Here is a 21,590-nt window from a genome sequence, read left to right as displayed (position 1 = left end):
CCTTATCCCTCAATGAGCCTTCAGATTACTGGGAGAATGCAACATGTAAATAGATAAGTAAACATCATTTGAGAAATGAGAGAAAACAGAAAAACCTCTAGTGATTTTTTTCTATTTTCAGAGGATTTAATGTTTGTAATCTTACTTCATTATCCTACATAATGTTTTGCAAATAATTTTCCTTTAACTTGGTGTAGCCCTTGGCTTCCATGTCCCTGCTTGCTGAGACGTTTTCTTGGCTGTTTTGTTCTCCTTATTTTGGTTTTACCTTGGTTAAACTTTTCTAGAAAACATGATTATTAAGTTAACATTTTTACACTTTTACTTATTTATCATTTTTCATTTACTAATGGTTTGCTACTTAGGTTGAAACTTACAAGCTAAATCTTTTCTTCTACTTTGAGATTTGATAATGATTTTTGACCTTTGCCCTAACTAATCAGTGGTCTAACTGAAAATAGCAGATAACTGATTCCACTGGTTCTGATTCCTTTTTCCCTTTAAAGCCAGCAAAGGTCAAACTATGCACAAAGCTCTTTTCTCATTAATTTTAATGTTATAATAGTATGCTACCATGTCCCACATAATAGTTCCTCCACCAACATCTTTTGTTAATATCTCCTTTAATGTAGCTTAATCAAACCTTTCCCCATAAAGTTTTAATACCTTCACTATATTTGTCTCTTATTCAGTCTCCCACTTACAGTATATTGCTTCTATGGAAATAGATTTCCTTGTAAAAGTTTTTTGACTAATGCCATGTTTTCAAGAAGTCAGATCAACAAGCATTTATTTAGCACCAACTATATACCAGGGATAAAAAGAAAGGCAAAAAACAATCCCTGCTCTCAAGGAGCTTACAGTCTAATGAGGAAGACAACAAACCAACAGCTATGTATAGAGATGACAACATGCCAGCAGCTATGTACAAAAAAGGTAGATTCAGGATAAATTGTAGATAATCTCAGAAGGAAGACACTAAGATTAAGGAGGACTGAGAAAGTCTTCTTGCAGAAGTTGAGGCTTTAAAGAAGCTAGGAGGCAGAAATGAGGAAAGAGAATTCCAGTCATGTGGCACAGCCACTGAAAATGCCTGCATTTGGGAGATGATGTCTCTTTTTATGAGGAATAACAAGGTCTATGTCACTGGATTATACAGTATATGGAAGGTAGTAAGAAGATAGGAACGGTAAAAATAGGCTGTTAAAACAGCTTTGAAAGCCAAACAAGATTTTATATTTGATCCTAGAGGTAATAGGAAACCACAGGAGTTTATTGAAAAGGAAAAGTGACACAGTCAGAGCTACTCTTTAGCAAGATCAGTTTAACAGTAGAGGAGAATGAACTGAAATGGGGAGAGATATGAGACAGGCAGACCCACCAGCAGTCTGTTATAGTAGTCTAGGCATGAGGTAGATGAGGGTCTCCTCCAAGGTGGTGGCAGGTTCAGAGGAGAGAGGGAGATAAGTATGAGAGATGTTGCAAAGATAGAAAAGAGGGGACTTGGCAATGGATTGGATATGGAGGTTCAGAGTTAGGAGTTGAGCGTAACACTTAGGTTGTGAGCCTGGATGACTGGCAGGATGGTGGTACTAATCAACAGTGATAGGGAAGTTAGACAGAGGGGCATTTTGGGGTGGGGGAAGGAAATACAATTAGTTTTTTGGACATGTTGAATTTAAAATATCCATGGAGACATTCAATTTGAGATACTAGATTAGAGATCAAGAAAGAAGATAGGGCCGGACAAATAGATTTGAGAATCATCAGCAGCAGTATGATAGTTGGATCCATGGGAGCTGATGAGATTTGAAAAGCATAAAGAACTAAAAGAAAAAAACCATAAGTAGATTATATGACTACTTATTTACACAGCCTTCTGTTCAGGTTGGCTAAGGAAGAAGCTTGCCCTCTAAAAAGGCCTTGATTCCCCAGCATGATTAGATATGCCCCTTTAAGGGTATTCCAGGGATTTTGCGCCATTTGTGTCACTTAAACTTGAAGAGGGCAGAGTTTTCCAACTATAATAAGCATGACTTGAATTCCTAACAAAACTTAGAGGTATTATTCAAAGGAGAAGCTTAATGACATCAGGGATAGAAGTCTAGGCTAGGAATCAAGAAGAAAAAGATTCACACCCTCCTTTCCATACATTTAACTCTTATTTAGCCTCTTAGTGGCCCCAGCTTCCCTTTTAAGACTATAGGTTTGCAGAATTGGATTGCTAGAAGTTTCCCTATGTTGATAAAATTATCTTGCTACCCCCCTAAAACACACACACACACACACACACACACACACACACACACACACACACACACACACACACACACATGGTTACTTGAGCATTTACAAAAAAGAAATACTGGTTAGTAACTGTTAGCATGGCTTCATCAAGAACAGGTCATTTCAGACTAACCTCATTCCCTTTGTTAGAAAGGATACTAGACAGCATGCTTGGATTTTAAGCAAAGCATTTGGCATAGTCTTTAATGCTTCCATTGTAAAAAAAAAAAAAAAGTTTGGGAGAACCATGTGAACTAAATCCTAACAGGATAGGTAATTGTCATTGTTGTTCAGTCCTGACCAGCACTTTCCAAACCCATTTAGGTTTTCTTAGCAAAGATGCTGAAATGGTTTGCCATTTCATTTTTCAGTTTATTTTATAGATGAGGAAACTTAGGCAAACAGGGCTAAGTGACTTGTCCTGGGTCACACAGCTAGGGTCTGATGCCAGATTTGAACTCAAGTCTTCCTGACTCTAGGTCTGGCACCTTTTCCACTGTGCCATCTAGCTGTTCAAATTAAATAGAAAATTCAAAAACCAGGATGAGGAAGGTGTGATTAGGAAGTAGTTTGAAATAGGCCTGGGGATTCTGTTTTACTCAAAGCGCCAGAGACATAATGAAATCCTGGACTGCCCTGTTAGGGGGTCTCTAGAGTGGTCAGGGCACAACAGGATCATTGTCTTCCATTCTGGCAGTATAATTTAGGAATCAGGGTAGTGAAAAGCTTTACATTCATATAGGGAGGATTGATCGAAAAAAACTAAAGAGTCTTATATAGAGAAGACTCAAGGAAGGCAGGACAGTTTTGAATATTTGAAGGGCAGTTGTGTTGGAAAAGGGGATAGATTTGTTCTCTTTCATCCTAAGGGCAGCACTAGGAACAGTTGGGGTATATGGGGTGATCCAGGAGAACTAGCACCTCTGAGGGCTTGCTCTGAACCTTTTCAGAGCTCCTTAGTTAGCCTCCTTTGGTGAAAGCTGAAGCAGGAGTAGTAGCCACACCCCAATAAAACCTCATCAGCTGCACTAAACCAGGTTGAGGGTAACCAATAGGCCCAGAACTAATCAATGAATTAGGGGATTGTCTATCCTCAGTTTGTGAAAACTCCCCCCCCCCCCCCATACCCCACCCCTACCCCAATGGGCAGATGAGAACAATCTGTTCCAGTGGCCATGAACGCAGCTGAAGGAAGTGCTGTGGAGCACTTACTTAGAGCTCAAACACTACATCCTGGGCCATTGCTAGTCATCCTGACTTTAGACTTACTTGGATTTTGATGACTTTGTGTACTGCCTCACTTAAATACAATTCACTTGCAAGTCAGGACCTCACCTTGTGATGTCATTGGTCTTTTTGAAAATGAAGGACAAACAACAATAACTAAGGGCCATGATTAGAAGTCTCAAAGCAATTGATTTAGGCTCGGTTTCAGGGAAACATTCTAAGAATGGAGGCATCCAAGTCATAATTGCTACATTGCAAGATATTCTTCTGTGGTTATGGCTTTGACTAAATGCCTAATGAGATCCCTTCTGCCTCTGACTTTTTGCCTTGTGTATAGGTATATGTTTGCATATATGGGTCTGTCTGTATATCTATCACTGTTAAAGTTCAGCTTTGTCAGTGATCAGCAAACAAATAGATGGTCCTTGTATTGACATTTCTACTCTTAAACTGATAGTTTGCTAATTGAACAGATTTGTCTTCTCCTAGTCCCTGAATAATACTATAAGCATATGTATACTTTATCACTTTGTTAGGCTCATCTTCTAATAACTTCTACCCATTTGATACATTAACTAATATTAGGTTGATATATAATCCTGTTCTTCAAAATGACTCCCCTTTCTTCTGATCAGTGCCTGAAATATAGTTAACAGAGGGCACAATTTCATTCCACAATTCATACTAAGGCATAAATGACTGATATTTGGGCACCTGAAAGGTACTGGAGGAAGAGGGTAGTTACTACTATGCATAAGGAAAGCCAGTGACTCAAAAAAACACTCTTACACTAGTATGAATTTTTGCCTAGAGTTATGCTGAGAGAAAGATATACATGTATCAGAACTTCAATCAAAAGCAGATGTCCATTATTAGAGTGAGAGCAGTCAAATGGTGCAGTGGATAGAGTGCTGGACCTGGGATCAGGAAGACTCATCTTTATGAATTCAAATCTGGCCTCATATACTAGCTATGTGACATTGGGCAAGACACTTAACCCTGATTGCCTCATTTTCCTCATCTGCAAAATGAGCTAGAAAAACTAATGGTAAAACTTTGCCAAGTATCTTTGTAAAAAAAAAAAACCCAAATGGGGTCATGAAGAGTTAGACACAACTGAAACAACTCAACAATAACACCTTCATTCGCATATTTATGTACTCACTCTGTGGCCAGTTCCCTCATTGAGCACTAGCATTCATTGCTTTAATGGTTACTGCTACTTCTGCCATTTAGCCTAATATGCCAAGGAGGCCCCTGACAGCATCTCTAGATTCCTTGAACTCACAAGAATCTCAGAATACCTGTTCACTTAAGATCAGCAAAGAACAGAGAAGGCTACATGTGCCTAGCCAACATGTCCAGGTGGAAGAGGGCAACTCTCTCTCTCTATCCAACTGGGGATCAACCAGTCAAAAAAAAAGAGTAATAAAGGAATGAGTTACAAATCTATTCAGTCCTGTCTCAGCTGCTGCTACCTTTGTGATCAGTTCTCCAGCTTTATAGACAATTTGAAGGCTTTTCATTATCATACAATATGTCACAGTACAAGGCCCTTGGGCATACATGGCCACCCCAACCTTCTACATAGTCTTCTGGATTAAATTTCACTTCAAGGATAAACATGTTAAAAATAATAATAATAATAGGTGGGTTTCTATGAAAATTAGCCTATATGAATTAATGTAGATTTTAAAAAAACATTTCAAAAAATTATTAGTTCTTTTTTTCTTTAAACAGGTTGAATTAGTTAGGAGAGATTATGTAGCAAATGGTGGCTGGGAGACCTTTCTATCATATGAGGACCCTGAGCAGGACATTCTGATTGGCCTTCTACGTTTGCGGAAGTGCTCAGAGGAATCGTTTCGACCTGAGTTGAAAGGAGGTGTTTCTATAGTCCGAGAACTACATGTATATGGGAGTGTGGTTCCTGTGAGCAGTCGTGACCCTACAAAATTTCAGCATCAGGTATCTCCTTAACCTTTTCCCATTTGTTCTCTGGTTAAGAAAAGTGCTCAAAATAAGGAAGCAAAGGAGTAAGGTAGAAAGAGGGAGAGAGAAAAGTGGGGAAATTAAATCAGGAACAAGAAGATAAAGTAACAGAGAAATGAACATTTATTTAATTGTTCTGAGATTTTTTTCACCCTTAATTGAAACAGTTTTGTTTTGTTTCCCCAAGTTTTAGGCAAGATAATATATTGTAGGAACCAAAAAGAGAAAAATGCTTTAGGAGCTAGTGGTTGTAAAAACCAGCTGTTGGTAGTTGTATGATATGCACAAAAGTTGGTAGCTAAAGAATATTGCCTCATTTCTTATGAACTGTTGGGAATTGCAAATGTTCCAAAAAGTTTGTGAAAAGATAACCCCAGGCTTCCACTGTCCACAAGTTAAGTGAATCAGGGCTTTTCAGCCCATATCTTCCTTCCTGCTCCTCCCTAAATGAAGAACAGATGATCAAAGGAAATTTCCTTCTCACAATGATCAGCTCCCATCATCTGAGAAGGACCTTTTAATGGTACTCTCACTATAAAAATTAATGTCTTTGTTACCAGTCAGCTATAGAACTCTTCTCAAATAGTTGAATGAATGATTATTCCTTCCTTGTTTTTTAAAGAAAGTTTTTATGACTCTTGTTTCAACAGACTAAAGCAGTCTCTAAACTAGTCTCAGAATTACACCCTTCTTATTTGTGAACATTCTTTTCTTTTCTTTCTTTTGTCCCTCCCCTAGGGATTTGGTATGTTACTCATGGAAGAAGCAGAAAGGATAGCTAAACAAGAACATGGAGCTCAGAAAATTGCTGTCATTTCAGGTAACATTTCTGTTAAAAAAAATAAAGACAACTGGCAAATGCCAAGCATTATAGGTTAGTGCCATAATTTTGGGGAAGGGGGTAGGGAAATCTCTTATCTACCTTAGTCTCATTTTGTTATTTTTATATGCAATCAGGAAAAGCTGAACACATGACTGAAACTAAGGGAAGAAGTCCTGTGGAGAGTTAACTAAATAGGGCTTTCAGAACCCCTCTATTTTTTTGGAGAAAGTGGGAATAAGGTCCGTATTAAGACATTGGGTTCTGTTTCTGCCTTCACCACTACCACACAAGTCACCCTCATCAAAGCATCTTTCTGTTGTGCCCTAGGTACACCACCTGAGAAAAAGTCATTTAGTATTAGGCATATAAGGGAAATGTATGCTTTTATAGAGTATTATCACTGTTGGTATTCAAAAAATATAATACAGTGAGATAATATATTTAATGTCAGAGCTCCTTGCTTTAATGTATTCCATTTCTAACTGGTTTTTGTAGCTTCACAGCACAGCCTGCCATGGGGCAATAATACTACACTGTATGTCAGTCTCTTTTTCCTTATCTACAAATGTTTGAGAGGATTGAATGGAGAAAAGAGGAAAATGTGTCAAGTAGAACAAAGAATAAAGTTGATAGTAAATGTACTTCTTCCCAAAATACTTTCCATTTTTTTATCCCTGGGGTAATTATCATTAATAAACCAACATAGGAGTAGAAGCAGGAGTAAAATCCATGTCACCTTTTTTCTGGGGAATGGGGGGAAGGACTTATGAGCTTATGACTTATAATAAAGTCTACAAGCTCCTAAAGATCAATAGCTGTGCCCAGGTTTTCACTAGTTTTAATTATGAAATTGTAATATCTAGGGCACACTTAATGAGCCGATCTTCTTCAGGCAGACTTTTCTCCATTAATAGGACAGACAAATAAAGCATTTCAGGACATAATATTCCCCACAAATATCTAGACACAACTTTCTTTGATCCCATTAAAAAAGGGGTACCTAATTGTGGCTGCTTGCTTAGTACATTAAAATGATTAAAATAGTTCCTTCAGACTTGTTTTCTTGTACTTGGATTTGTTCTGTTTAGATTGTGGATGTCTGAAAGCATCACAATGGAACAAAACAGACCCAAGAAATCAATCTAGGACATAACATGTGTGCAAGGTTGACATCTTAAATTTTGGTAACCTTTTTTAGCACAGTACTATATCAGAGCTGTCTAATACATTTGCCACTTACTGCCCATACAGCATTATAGGCTGTATGACAAGTATGTCACTGATAAACTTAGTATTCTTGTTTCTATACTATCAAAGGAATTTGTTTGACTCTGCTGATATCCTTGACATCTGTGTCTGTCATTTACCTAGATCTGGTGAATTTGGTAATTTGATCACAGCAGCATCAAAATTATATTGTATGCCATTCTGCTTTACATTGATACATTTATTTTTATGACAACCATTTGAGATAGAATAGAGTTTACTTGCCAAGTTTGAAATACCAAAAGGGGAGGAATTGACTTTCCCAAAGTCATACTCAGTTACTTGTAGGAACTTTAGTTTCCAATTTGATGAGCTCACTGGAAGAATACCATTATTTCTCTTTTGACTTTTCCCAAAATTCTAATTAATAGTTAATCTAATTTCATAGCATCTGCTTACATGGTTATGTTTTAATGTCACAATTAAGAAGCTCATCTGTAAGTGCCATGACTTTGTCTAAAAATGAAATTTTGGATAAGTCACTTAACTACTTTGGATCCTGGGTTATTTGTCAGTGAAATGAAGAGAGTTAAAGTAAGGTTCTAGCTCTCAGATTCTGATGTTTTTCTATATCTCAACAATTAATACCTTAGAATTCCCAAGTTTTCAGATTCTTTGCACTGATTGTATTCTTGGTCGACAGCTTCCTAATATCAATAGACCACATTAGTTCAAGGCATTGTGATAGGCTGCAAAGGAATAGAAATAATCATAAAATATTGTCCCTGCCTTCAAGGAGACCACCTAGAATTTACTTTCTTAACTTAACTCTCTTCAATATCAGAATTACTTCTCAATTTAGGAGTATTTGCTACATCTACAAGCAGCAGATACTATAGCTATTAAGAATTGGATTTTCATCAAGTCAGTAACCTCTGATGAAACTCGGTACTTAAAAGATCAGCTTTATGTCCCTTTGACTATCCATAAAATATATTTCTTAAATATATTCCAGAAAGCACCTTAGCAAATTAATCTTATTTATTTAAAAAGTTTGGGTTTTTTCTACTCAACTTTCCAATATGTTGAACTTTCTCTTTAATATTAAACCAACTCATCTTCTCTCTCTTAAGCATCATATAGAGAACTTTTCAGAATCTCTTCAGGAGACAAAATGCCATCCTTAATAATCCCTCTAAAAGCTGAAGATCTTTGGTAGATACAACTGTGTCTGTACCATTTCTCAGAAGAACTAGAATTGACAGCATCTTTTCAAAAAATGTTTAATGCCACCCCAAAGAACGATGTTTCCTCTCCTAGTCTCAGCAACCTGGTGAGATGTAAGAACCAGACATGTCGCTGTTCTATTCCTTGAGCTAATTGCTATTCAGTGAGATGAACAGTCCCCCAAGCTCAGCTACTATCATCGTGGTCCTAATCGGTATGCTGTTTGTGTTCTCTCAAGTAGAAAATTAATATGGACATTGTCCAAGAATTTCACAAGGCTAATAGACCACAAGAGGATGGTTGGGAATGAGACAAATGTCTGGATGAGAGATGACAGAAACCATTATGGTTTAGAAAAATTAGGATGAAGGATGACTACATCCTTTAGAATTATTTCAAAAGTCAAAAAAGAGATGAGAATGCATAAATCTTGAATTTGGGGTAGGTGGTGGGGTGGCTGTGGGAGAAAGGCCTTTATAGCAATACTACAACTATATGCTCCAGGATTTATTTGCAATCACCGAAAACCCAAAAGTGTGACTACTGCAAACTCTGAATATTCAAATACAGAAATTAACGATCTTTAAGAGCTGAAGGTTGTATATGAAAGAGCATTGATTGGCTCCAGACTGTCATTGATTTATAGTAGGAAATAGATGTAATTTCCATTCATCTGAGCTGGGAAGTGGCAAGTGTTGATGAATTAATTTGACCCCCATGCCACTTTTGGAAAAATTGAGGTTATTTGTAGCCTTAATTCTCTTTAGATTATAAACTCCTTGAGATATTCTTATTTCATCTTTGTATCTGTAACACTGGACATAGTACCTTACACATAGTAAGAATTTAACAAATATTTATTGAATTAAGTGGAGGAAATTCTCTTAAGGTAACCTCTCCATATGATTCAATATGAGAGGAGCCAAATATCTCCAAATGGCAACCTGATGTATATATATATACATATATATATATGGAATATATGGAATATATATCTACATATATATGTGTGTGTATTATATATATATATATATATATATATATATATATATATATATATATATATATATATATATGGAATTTCTGTTGCTACTCTGAAACTGAGGTAATTGCATTAGAGGAAGACAGACACACCTACCTAACCTCTGTAGGTTCCTCTTCTCTCACCACTACTTCTCTGCACTGCCACCCACATCTCTCTCACACACACTCTCACTCCCTCTCTCTTTCTCTCCCCCCATACATCCATACATCTAGCCTTCTACCCACACATGTTTCTCTCCCTCTATCCAATTACCTATCCATATCTTTCTCTTTTTCTGTCTCTTAATCTGAATGGATATGTGCATGCCCATTTTTTGTGGAATTCAAAATGGTATCTAAGCAAGGGATATTAGGTGTCTCTTGTGATCCAAAGAAAGGAGGCCGCTGTGGCAAAGAAAAATATCATGGGATTTAGAGTCAGCCAACTTGGGTTTGAATCATAAGTTCTATCATTTCCTAGTTCTGTGAGCTTGGAGAGTTACTTTTTCATCCTAAACCTCTATTTTCTCATATCTAAAGACAGAGATAATATTAATAATAATAATACTTCTATTGCCTGCTTTACCAGGTGGTTGTAAAGATAAAGTAAGTAATATGTATGACATATTTAGTAAATTATCAAGTACTATATAAATGATTACTGTTATTATAGATCTAAGCTTTCCTTTTCTTTGCCCATCTTGGATTCTCATCTACCTCATGTTTTGGTGACTAGATAATCCCTTTCCATCCTTTTCTTGAGGGAACAATTCAAAATATTCTCTGGGGAAGCAAAAAAGCCATCCCACTGTAACTTCCTTCCCATTCATTTCATCCCAAGTCATTGGAAATCCAGGTTTATAAACTATTAATTTAAAAATAATTTTTTCTGTTCTAAAACCCACACATCCCCCTCTGAATTCTTTCCTTCTTGTCAGACTAAAATCCAGGGTCTGAGAAATTATATCCTATTTGTTGTTGGGGTTTTTTTCCATCTCCCCCTCTATCTCCAGTTCCTTCTTCTCCAATATGCCCCCAACAGTCTTCTATTCAGTGTGCTGACACACTGAGCTAATGGAGATGTAACACATGTTCTTCATGACAGTGCATACCACTGTTTTGAACTAGGTGTGTTGTCTTTGTACCCTGTTGTCCCCTTCCCTTGTGGGGAGAGAAATCCACACCTATCCCCACTTACAACTACACACAGGTGCATATGCTGGCCTTTCAGTGACTCATTCTTCTAGACTTTACTGAAGGAAACAAGACAGCTTTACTAAATATCAGAACTGTTCATTCTCTCCCTCATAAATCTGAAGTCACCAATATCCAGATACATCTTGCAGTTAACAAACAAAGCTCTTTTTATAGTGAAGGCAGGGAAACTAGTCTGTAGAGATCAAGATTGAAGTCAAAAACATTTTCCCCACCCTATGAAAGCAGGCAAATTGATTTCAAAAACAAAATCCATATTAAAAACTCAGTCATTTTGTCCATATTATCACACATAATACTTTTTATTTCTTAGGTATTCTGGAACTTGTATTTGATTTTCCCCCCTCTGCCATAAGTGGAATGAACTCAGACCAAAATCATGTAGCCAGGTAGAAGAAGGGTTGATTCCTTGCCTTTGCATGAGCTTCCCTTTAGGGAATAGTTACATTTATTGTTAACATTCTAAGATTTTGCTATGTCTTTAGATCTCTTTTGCTAATCCCTTCAGGGGCGGGAAAAAGACTCTTTCTGCTAAACTTGCTATTGAATTATGTTCTACCAGCACATATATGTCAATACAAGATCATTTGAGGTAGAAAGCATTAGCAAATGTGGGGTCCAAGAAGACCCTCCTCTAGAAAGGTAATATCTGAATTGAATCTCAGAAAAAGTAAAAAGTTCTGAGAGATGGGGGTGATGAGGCAGGGCATTCTATGTCTATAAGTATCACTTGTAGAAAGACATGGAGACAAGAATGTGCTTCTAAATGCCATATTTATCCATCACTCCATTCATTGCCATCTTGATTTGAATGAAAACAACATGAGGGTTTCTTGTTTTTGAAATTATCCAGCTACTCTATTCACACACTTTCCTTTCTCCCTGATAGATTCACTCAAGACATTGTAGGGAAGGGGATGGGGTGTGGGAATGACAAAGGCCTCTAGTTCCTGTTCTCCTGCCAACTTTTCATTCATCTTTGGATTCTTCCTCCTTCATTTTTATAGACCCAGTGATTCAGTGATAATTATACTGTAACCAAGTGGGAAAAGTACATGCAGTATAGACCAAACAGTTCCCCCTCCTGCAACAACCTCAACACTTAAAGGAAGAAAGTGCTTTAGGTAAGACTGAAAGTGTTTGTGAATGACAGAGTAAGGAAACCTATCTACAAATGGCCAAAAAAAATAATAGTGACTTTTTAATTGCAGGGTTAGGGTTAAAGCATCTTTGATCTAAGAGGAAGAAAAACCAAAGTTATTACTGTAACTGTAATTCCCAGTTCCCCATTAGATTCAGGGTGCATTTGGGAAGCCAGAAACCCTTCATGGGAGACTATGGGAATGAAGAATGGATGGGTGGTAGTTACTGACAAGTTCTTGCCCCCCATTATCCCATCAAATGGCAAACAGTCAATTGTCTTTAATTTAGCACTTTGCCTTCTCTGGTGAGCATTCTTAGAGAGGTCTCTGCTAGCAGTTGTTCTTGCCTCCTGTTTCAAAATAAATACTTAAAAAAATTTTTAAAGTAGGAAGCTTTAATAGCAGGTCTCATTTATTATATGGATCTTTACATTATTTCATTTGAACCTTTCAACAGTCCTGTAATGCTAAGTAACAACTTCATTTTTATATATCTTCCTAGATTCTTTCCATATTCCCTACTGAATCTTCTACCATGTGCAGTCCCTAAAATAGCTAAGTAAAACTAATAGTGACTTTTATTGATAATATATGCAACCTTTTACTCGAGTAGTTTTCCTTTATGTTAACATCAGTGTTCAGTTTTATATTCTGAGTCTTGTTGCCTCAAAGTTGTCTTCAATGACATAGTTGTAATTGTGTTCTTTTGGTTCTGCTGTGTTCACCCTGCTTCACTCTGTAGAAATCTTCCTCCGTTTCTTTGAATTTTCTATATTTGTCATCTTTATGGCACAGTAAGTGACTTGCCTAAGCTTAGAAATTGGGATTTGAATTTAGGTTATCCAAGTACTTTTCCCACCAAAGAATGCTGGATTCCTAGTTAGAGGGCCTGGTGTCAAATCTTAACTGCTTAATACCTACACAACATTTTGGGGAAATCATTTCTTCCATGTTGGCTTCATTTGCCCTGTTTACAAAAAGGGGTTAGCTGAGCTGACCTCCAAGGTCTGTTATGGCCCTGAATCTCTCATCCTATGAACCTAAGTAGCATTGTCCCTATTTTATAGATGAAGAAGTAGACTAAGAGAGACTAATTGATGTGCCCAAGGTCACACAAGTAGGAAATAGTAGAGCCAGAAACCAGAAGGGCATCATCTGATTCCAGATATCTTGTTCTTTGAATATATCCTTTCTTGCCCTTGATCATAGCAAAGCTTTTTTCCTTTATTGCATTATTTATAATATATAAAGATAAATAAATCCATAGGGACAGCTAGGGGCTCAGTAGATTGAAACTCAGGCCTGGTGATGAGAGGTCCTGAGTTCAAATCTGGCCTCAAACATGTTGTAGCTGGGTGACCCAGGGCAAGTCATTTAACTTCTATTGCCTAGACCTTGCTGCTCTTCTGCCTTAGATCCTATACACAGTATTGATTTTAAGTCAGAAGGGTTTCTTAAAATATAAAATTAAATTAAAAAAAAAGAAATACTCAGGGTAAACATGGCATCTGAAATGTTTCAAGCCTTCTATGAATTCTGAAAAAGCAATTTAGCTAAAATGTGCTATTCCAAGGGGTTCTTAGGGCCAAATTTAAGGATACCAGTATTTGTTCTCTGTGTCTAGAAAAGTACAATTAATAATAACAATAATTCCACAGTAATAATTTGAATGACATCTTTAGTTTGAAAAAATACTCATATCTAGAATCTCATGTGATCTGTAGGACAGTCTTATAAAGCCAATATATGGTGGGTATTATTACTCTCCATTGTTCAGAGAGGAAACCAAGGTGAGAGAGGTTGAGTGTTTTGCCCAAGGTCACACAGCTAATTACAGGGATCAGGACCAGAACAGAGGTTTTCCAAGACTGCACATTTTAACATGCTACCTCCTGATCCAGGCAAGCTTTAGCTCTCCATTATAGAATAGCTGAGGGAACACTGTGAGAAAAGCACCCCCCACCCCATACAGTTCTTGCAATAACAATTTGATATGCTAATTAGGCATCTCGAGCACCAGAATATATAGTAATTTAATTACTGCATCATTCACTTGCTCACTGATTTGGAGGCATCACAGTGACAAGTAACAGAAGGAGGATAGAGCTATGCCTCTCCTCAAGGGGAGGAGGCAGCAGTCACGTCGAGAGCCGTGAGACACCCTGTGGACGTCAGTCCTAGAGCCTGGCTTACGTCAGCTCTGAAGGGTAATTGCTTTTCTTTGGCTTGCTAACGAAAGGAAAGTTACTGGTAAATGGAGTTTCTTGGAACCCTCCCAAGCTGGGAGGACAGATGAAAACTGGGGTAGAGCATTTACTCAGCCCAGGTAGAATGTGGTTATCTTTCTGACAAGCAAAGTAGAGATAGTGTGCTAGGACTAACCCAATCTGCAATGCTGCAGCAACAGAGCAGGAAGGACAAGGAAATAAAAAAAAGAGGAAAATCATATTTTTAAAGGAAAGATGGAACTGAGAAGAGCTGAAAGTTAAGCTTTCTTCTGTGAATTTCTTAAATCCTCCAGAAAGACTAGAGTTTGGCCCTGAATATCAACATGACCTTTTAGTCAAAGCAAAGGAGAATCTCAGAATAATCTGCCTTTCCTTCAAAACATTATTGAATAGTAGCAGAGTGATACAATACAAAGAACTCTAGATTAATGCTCAGAGAACCTGAGACTAATCAGCTCTCTGTTAATAACCTCTTGTTTGGTCCTGGGCAAATCATTTAATCTTTCTATTCCTCATTTTCTTTATCTGCAAAATATAGAGATCAGACTTTGGTAACTTTTAAATAAATATATGATCCTATAATAATGCTTGTCACTGTTTTTTAATAGGCTAATAATGGGTGGCAGGAGGATGGTAGAGGAGAGGATTATTCCTGTTAGTCCAATTTCCTATATAAAGACTTAGGCAGAGAGTATAGAATGGATCATTATAATCCCATCAGGTCTAGGGATAAAAATCCTGAGTTGAAATCACTAGATTAGGTTATAATATTCAAATGGTACTACCCAAATCTAAAAAACATTTGTTAAATCCTGTGTTCGAGACAAGGTACTAGAAGCTAGCTATACAAAGACAGAATAAAATGCAGCTATTGACTCTCAAGGAGTTTACAAACTACCTAAATACCATGTCAGTTAGCCACATGATTAAATAATGGGGTGTCTTTAGTTAACTGAAAGACAATCCGTTTCCAGTGAAACTTTCGAACATAAGATTGATAGTCTGATATTGGATTTTGGGCTTCAACCTACCCTATTTTTTTAACTCTGAAACTCTTTCAGTAATGGCAAAGTTGTCCCTGTTGATATCTCACTTACAATTTCTAGAAGAAAATCACTGACTGCCTAGAGATTTCCATTATAGTAATATATTGGTCTATAATGCCAAAACAAAGAGGAACCATTGGAATACATTTGAAATTGTCTTTCATTACATTATCTCAACAGAAGAAGAAAAAAAAAACTTGGAGGGAAAAGATAATCTTTTCCCAAAACTTTCCATAGGAATAAAGCAAGAAATTCTAGAAATCTGTGAGAAATGACATCTGTTTAAAAATTGTTTGATTACTCATTTTCTCTAAATCAACCAGTCAACAGTCAATAAACATTTATTAAAGCACTTACTTTATTTGTAGGCTCAGTGTTGGGAATAAAAAAATTTTAAAGGCAAAATAAAGCCCCTATTCTCAAGGACTGTTAGAAGGTGCTCACATTCTAATGGGAGAAATAAAATGCAAACAATTATGTACAGTCAAGCTATGTACAGGATAAATTGCATATAAAGACAGAGGGAAGTCATTAGCATTAAGGAAGATTAGGAAAGCCTTCTTGTAGAAGGTAGAGTTTTAGTTAAGACTTCAGAGAAGCCAAGAGACAAATTAAGGAGACAATTTTAAGCAAGGGGAACTCAATGAAAATGTCCAGTGGCAGAACCTATTCAGTGTCTTGTGTGAGAAACAGCAAAGAAGTCAGTGTCATTGGATCTCACAGTAATACATGGTGAAGAGTAAGGTCTAAAATAAATAAGAAAAGCAGGAAGAGACCAGATGATATGAAGGGCTTTAAAGCCAAATGAAAGATATTTTATTTGATCCTGGAATCAATAGATTTGATTGAATGGGAAGGGGATATGGTCACACCTGTACTTTATGAAGATCAATTTGACAGCTGAAGAGAGAATGGACTGAAGTGGGGGAAATCCTTGAGAAAGAAGACCAGCAAGTAGACTATAGGCTTGAGGAACAACAGCTGAGTGGTGACAATATCAATGGAGAAAAGGAGAGTTTTGGGGAAGAGAAAACCCAAAACTGAACAGTAACTCACTCACGTGGTATGATGGAAAGAATACTAGATTTGTATTTGGATAACCTGAGCATAATTCCTAGCTCACTCACTTTACCTCATGTCTGGTCCTAAGCAAATCAGTTAACCTCTCTGTTCCTCAGAAACAGATTTGGAGAAGGTAGAATCAACTGGACTTGGCAACTGATTGGTAAAAGAGACTGAGGAGTTAAAGAGAAACACCTAGATTGTGAGCCTTAATAACTGGGAGGATGGTAGTACCTTCATGAGCAATAGGAAAATTAGGAAGAGGAGAGAGTTGGAAAAGGGATTTTTCAGTATAAGTTGGAATGTCCAGTTCAAGATGTCCAAAAGATAGTTGGAGATGAGAGACTGGGGTCAAGAGAGAGGTCAGGGCTAGATAAATAGATCTGAGAATCAATAGCATATAAATTATATTTGAGGGGCAGCTAGGTGGCTCAATAGATAGAAAGCCAGACCTGGAGCCAACAAATCCTGGGTTCAATATGCCCTCAGACATTTCCTAGCTGTGTGACCCTAGGCAGTCACCTAATCCCAATTGCCTAGCCCTTACCACTCTTCTGTCTTACAGTTTATACTTAGTTTTGATTCTGACAAAAGGTAAAAATTATTAATAAAGAAAAGAATACTTGAATTCATTGGAACTAATGAAATCAAGTGAAATACTATAGTGAGAGAAGAAAGAACAACCCAGGACAGTCTTAGGGGACACCCACCATTAGCAAATATGGTTTAAAGAAAAACTTAGTAAAGGAGACTAAGGATAGGCCAAAGACATAGGATCAGAACCTGGATAGACTATCACAGAAACCCAGAGAGAAGAGGATGATATTTCACAGGCAAGAGAGGAGTCAAAAAGAATGAGGATGGAAAAACGGCCCTTAGATTTGGCTACTAAGAAGTCATGGGTAATTTTGGAGAGAGCAGCTTTGGGTAAATGGTGAAATTGGAAGGCAGATACAGAGTCAAGAAGAGAATAGGAGGAAATAAAGGGGAGGCATGGGTTATCAGTGCCCTTCTCAAGGAGTTTAGCTGCAAAATGGAGAAGAGATATAGAACAATAGCTAGTGGGGATGAACAGATCAGTGAAGGTTTTTGAGGATGGCAAGACATGGACATGTTTGTAGGCAGAAAAGAAAACAGCCAGTCAATAGAGATAGAAGTTTAGTGATAGAGTATGGATAATAGGGAAAATGATCTGCTGAAAAAGACAGGATGGAATTGGATTATTTGTAAATGTAATTAGATTTGCTCTGGATTGGGGAAGGGCCCCTTACTCATGTGAGATAGAACTGATGAAAGAACACATCTGAAGAATATGAAATGAAGAGGGGAGAAGAGAGAGTTTTCAAACAATCACTTCATTTGGTTTGGGGATGTTTGTTTTTTTGTTGTTGGTGGTGTGTTTTGTGTGTGTGTGAAATATGAGGCAAAAAAGGGAGCACCATGGGAGGTTTTAGGAGAAATTTAAGTTTGGAGATGTAACTATGGGGGGTAAGATAGAAACCAGGGCTAGAAATGGTGACCAACAGGCTGTGCCATTAGGAGAGCCAGGTCTCAAGAACCAGAAGATTGAGGGTGCAGGGTTTGTGTCTACCTATGGAACACTCATTCCAGGGGACATAGTAGAAGGAATGTATAGCTTTAGAGTATGACATTATGGGGACAGCATTGAAAGGGGATGGGAATGAGGGAGCAGGCAATGAGGAACAGAGAATGATGTTTGAATAATAATAGTTATGGATTCAGAATCACTGGGACCAGGAGCATATGGCCAGGTGGGAGTTTGTCCATCTTGATAAATGAGTTCAGGTGGATTATTTTCATCATTTAGAGATTTGGCATCAGAGTGGAGTCATCCCTCCCTGGGACAAGAGACATGAAATGCATTCTCAACTGGGGGAGGACATCAAGACCTTGGCATGAGTATGATGCTCAGGAGAGAAGATTCACCCCTCCTGGATCATATGGTATCTTCCAATCCAAACCAAAAGTGTCAAACTGAAACAGAAACAGCACCAGTAATCTGTACATAAGGATTCCTGTCTGCCACATACTGACTTAAGTTTTAAAATGCAATATGATCTGTATTTTATTGTGTTTTTATTAACTTTGTTAAATATTTCCCAATTTGCATTTTAATCTGGTTTGGACCACATTCAGGAATGTTGCAGTCCACAAGCCATATGTTTGACCCTTCTGATATAGAGCATCCCCATATGCCTGGAATGTACTCTAGCTCCCTCTGTTAGAAATCTCTATTCCTTCAAGATCCTCAAATTCTCTTCCAGAACAATATCCAGATTTTTCCTTTGACCCTGTCACCTTTTCATATCATAGTTATCATACTATTTCATATTTGTATTCCTAACATTCCAAACAGTGCCTTTTTGCAGAGAAGAGAATGAGAAATTTGTTGATTGGAATGCTGACATCCAGCTCCAGCCAATTTACAGTTTGGAAACTGGTAATTAACCAACTACTCATTCTCCATATTATAGTTCCTGAACCTCAGTGCTATTATGCTAAAAGATTTAGTCTATTGTTTTGTTTTTTTTATCCCACATTTGTAGAATTGTCCATTTATGTTTATAATTGAAATGGAAAGGAGGGTCTTCTCCTATACTGGATGGTTGTGTTCAACAATGCATGCTTTAGCTTGAAGACTCTGGGATTTAATTAAAATGAAAGAATTGGCATTGGAGCAACCTCTTGTAACACCCTTGGACTTCAAATCTGCCACAATAAACAAAGAAATAAATGACATACAGTTGGTACACTCTGAGGTCTATAGCATTCATCTTAGGACCATTTTAGTATTCAATCACCAACCAGCTTCTCTCTTGACTTTTTTCCCTGGGTCAGAGTAAACTTTGGGCACATTGAGGTTTTCAATGTGTGGAAGCACCAATTGGATTCGCTCCTTTCTGGGCCTTTTCCTCCCATGTGGTATCTTTCAGGGGCACTTGGACTGCTGCTTCTGTGATTTGACAGTCATTTTTTTTTCTTTCCCAATTAAGTTTTCCTCTCAGTACATTCCAGCTAAAGGTGAGCAGACATATTACTTATTGCACACAAATAGAAGAGGTTAGCTAAGGAGAAATTACTGTTACACTGGAATATAAATCTCATTTATTCTCAGAACCTCAGATGTTCACTGTGAAGTGTCCTTTTACCCACCTCACAACACTACACACACATTTTCTTCACTGGCAAAATGTGAACAGCTACAACAGAAAATCTGAACAGCATCTATTTAGACTAGGGAGTTAGATGAGAGAGTTTGTGAACTTTATCAAACAAGCTTATGTAAAAAACAAAGTGATAAGAGCTGATAGAAACTTTGCCAGTTAACAAGATAAAATATAGTAGAAAAAGCAAAGAAAATGCCATTTTTTCCTGTGTCCTTTTCCACACCTATCTATACTTCTTCTATATGTGAATTTTAGTTTTCCTCCACCCTACTTAGTCTTTAGAATTCTAGCAACCAGGAATGTATACACCCCCACTTAAGGATTAACTGTGAGGAGGATGTCCTATTGACTGACAGGTGCTAGCAAGTGACAAATCAGAAACAACTGGCAGACCCTCTGGGCTGTCCTAAGCCAAGCTTAAGCTACCATTGGTGTATGTGAAACACAGGAAGTGATATAAAGAACTGTCTATATATTTCACATCATTTCCTCTCTCCAGTCACGGAGATGTTGGGCTCTCACAGTTCAGCATTGGGAGCTCGTGGCAGCGTTCTTGGCATGCTTTTGGGTATTGTTCTGTAGCATGGTTTAGGTGAGGCATCTTCCCTGAGCAACCTGGGTGAGTCTTCCTTTCCTTGACCTCCTAAAGCACTATCCTCCGAGGAAGTCCCTCATCTCGGAGGAGACCTTGTGGCTGAGGCCTCAGAACTTCCCTTGGCTTAGGCTAGGCCGGAGAAAATCTTATACCATTTCCTCTCTTCTTCTTAATTTCTTCCTACTATTGTAATTAAACCACCATAAAAATCCCAAACTGACTTGAGTATTTTATTGGGATTGAATTTAAATCCCTGGTGACCACTAAAATAATATATTCAGTCAACAACCCTAATTTCACCCATAATATACCTCTGACTTTGCTGCCTTCTTTCCTGCCTCTCTTTCTTCCTTCATCTCTTTCTCAAGTGAATCACTTCAGACAGATCTCTGTGTGTGTGTGTGTGTGTGTGTATGTGTGTGTATATATATATATATATATATATATATATATATATATATATATATATATATATATATATATATATGTACTTTATGTGTGTATGTATGTAAAAACCAGCTATCAATATTTTTGTCCATATGGGTTTTTTATTGTTTTGGGGGATGAAGCTCCTAGTTAGAAGTGATGATCGTTTTTGACATTCTGCTGCATATTGTCATATTGCTTTCCAAAATGTTTGCTCCAGTCCTGCAAATGACTTATTAGTCTATCTAATTCCCAAACATTAGATTTTTTTTTCCTATTTTTGCCATTCTACTTGGTGGAAGGTGGTATCTGAAGGTGGCCTTAATTTGGATTTTCTGAATATTAGAGAATTTGAGTGTCTTTTCATGTGGTTGTTAATAATAATTACATTCCACTGCTTTTAAATGTAAGTTTATCAAACACTAATCTTTTACATACAGTGAGTTTTATTATATGTGTCCTTGTCTTGTTCCTTTGCTCTTTTTCAAAAACCAAGCAGTCCTTAGTTACTGGTACATTTTGAGATCTAGTAATGCTACTTTCCCTCCACCATTATTTTCTCTTAGTTCTTGAGATTCTTCTCCATCTATTTTTCCATGGCAATTTTTGTCAGAACTTTATCTAAAATAATCTCTTACTATGTAAGTTGGTATTTTGCTGAATCTACAAATCATTTTGGGAATTAATGATGTTTTTACTCTTTTTTTTGCTTATTGAAGCCATGACCAGGAATATTCAGTTCATCTGCTTTAATCAGCAGTTACTCCCATCAACTGATACTCTGCTTAGGCTCATTCCCCAGTAGTTAACAGATGTGAATCTTAAAAACTACTCAGACTGTGCTTTAGAAGATTTGATTTAGCTATTTCCTTATTGTAACAATGGAGATACTTGGTCTAACAGA

General features: G+C 37.3%; 1 protein-coding gene across 1 annotated transcript in view; it reads left to right on the top strand.

Moving 5' to 3' along the window:
• ELP3 (elongator acetyltransferase complex subunit 3) overlaps window positions 1-21,590 on the top strand; it is a 100,649-nt gene that overhangs the window by 72,848 nt on the left and 6,211 nt on the right. Inside the window, exons 13-14 of the mRNA XM_007476526.3 lie at window positions 5,254-5,481; window positions 6,244-6,325. Of these exons, the coding sequence (XP_007476588.1) occupies window positions 5,254-5,481; window positions 6,244-6,325 (310 nt within the window). The remainder of the gene's footprint in view (window positions 1-5,253; window positions 5,482-6,243; window positions 6,326-21,590) is intronic.

This window comes from Monodelphis domestica, chromosome 1 (assembly GCF_027887165.1).
Source record: "Monodelphis domestica isolate mMonDom1 chromosome 1, mMonDom1.pri, whole genome shotgun sequence".
In the NCBI taxonomy this organism is placed as follows: Eukaryota; Metazoa; Chordata; class Mammalia; order Didelphimorphia; family Didelphidae; genus Monodelphis; species Monodelphis domestica.
This window is presented reverse-complemented; position numbering and strand designations above follow the sequence as displayed.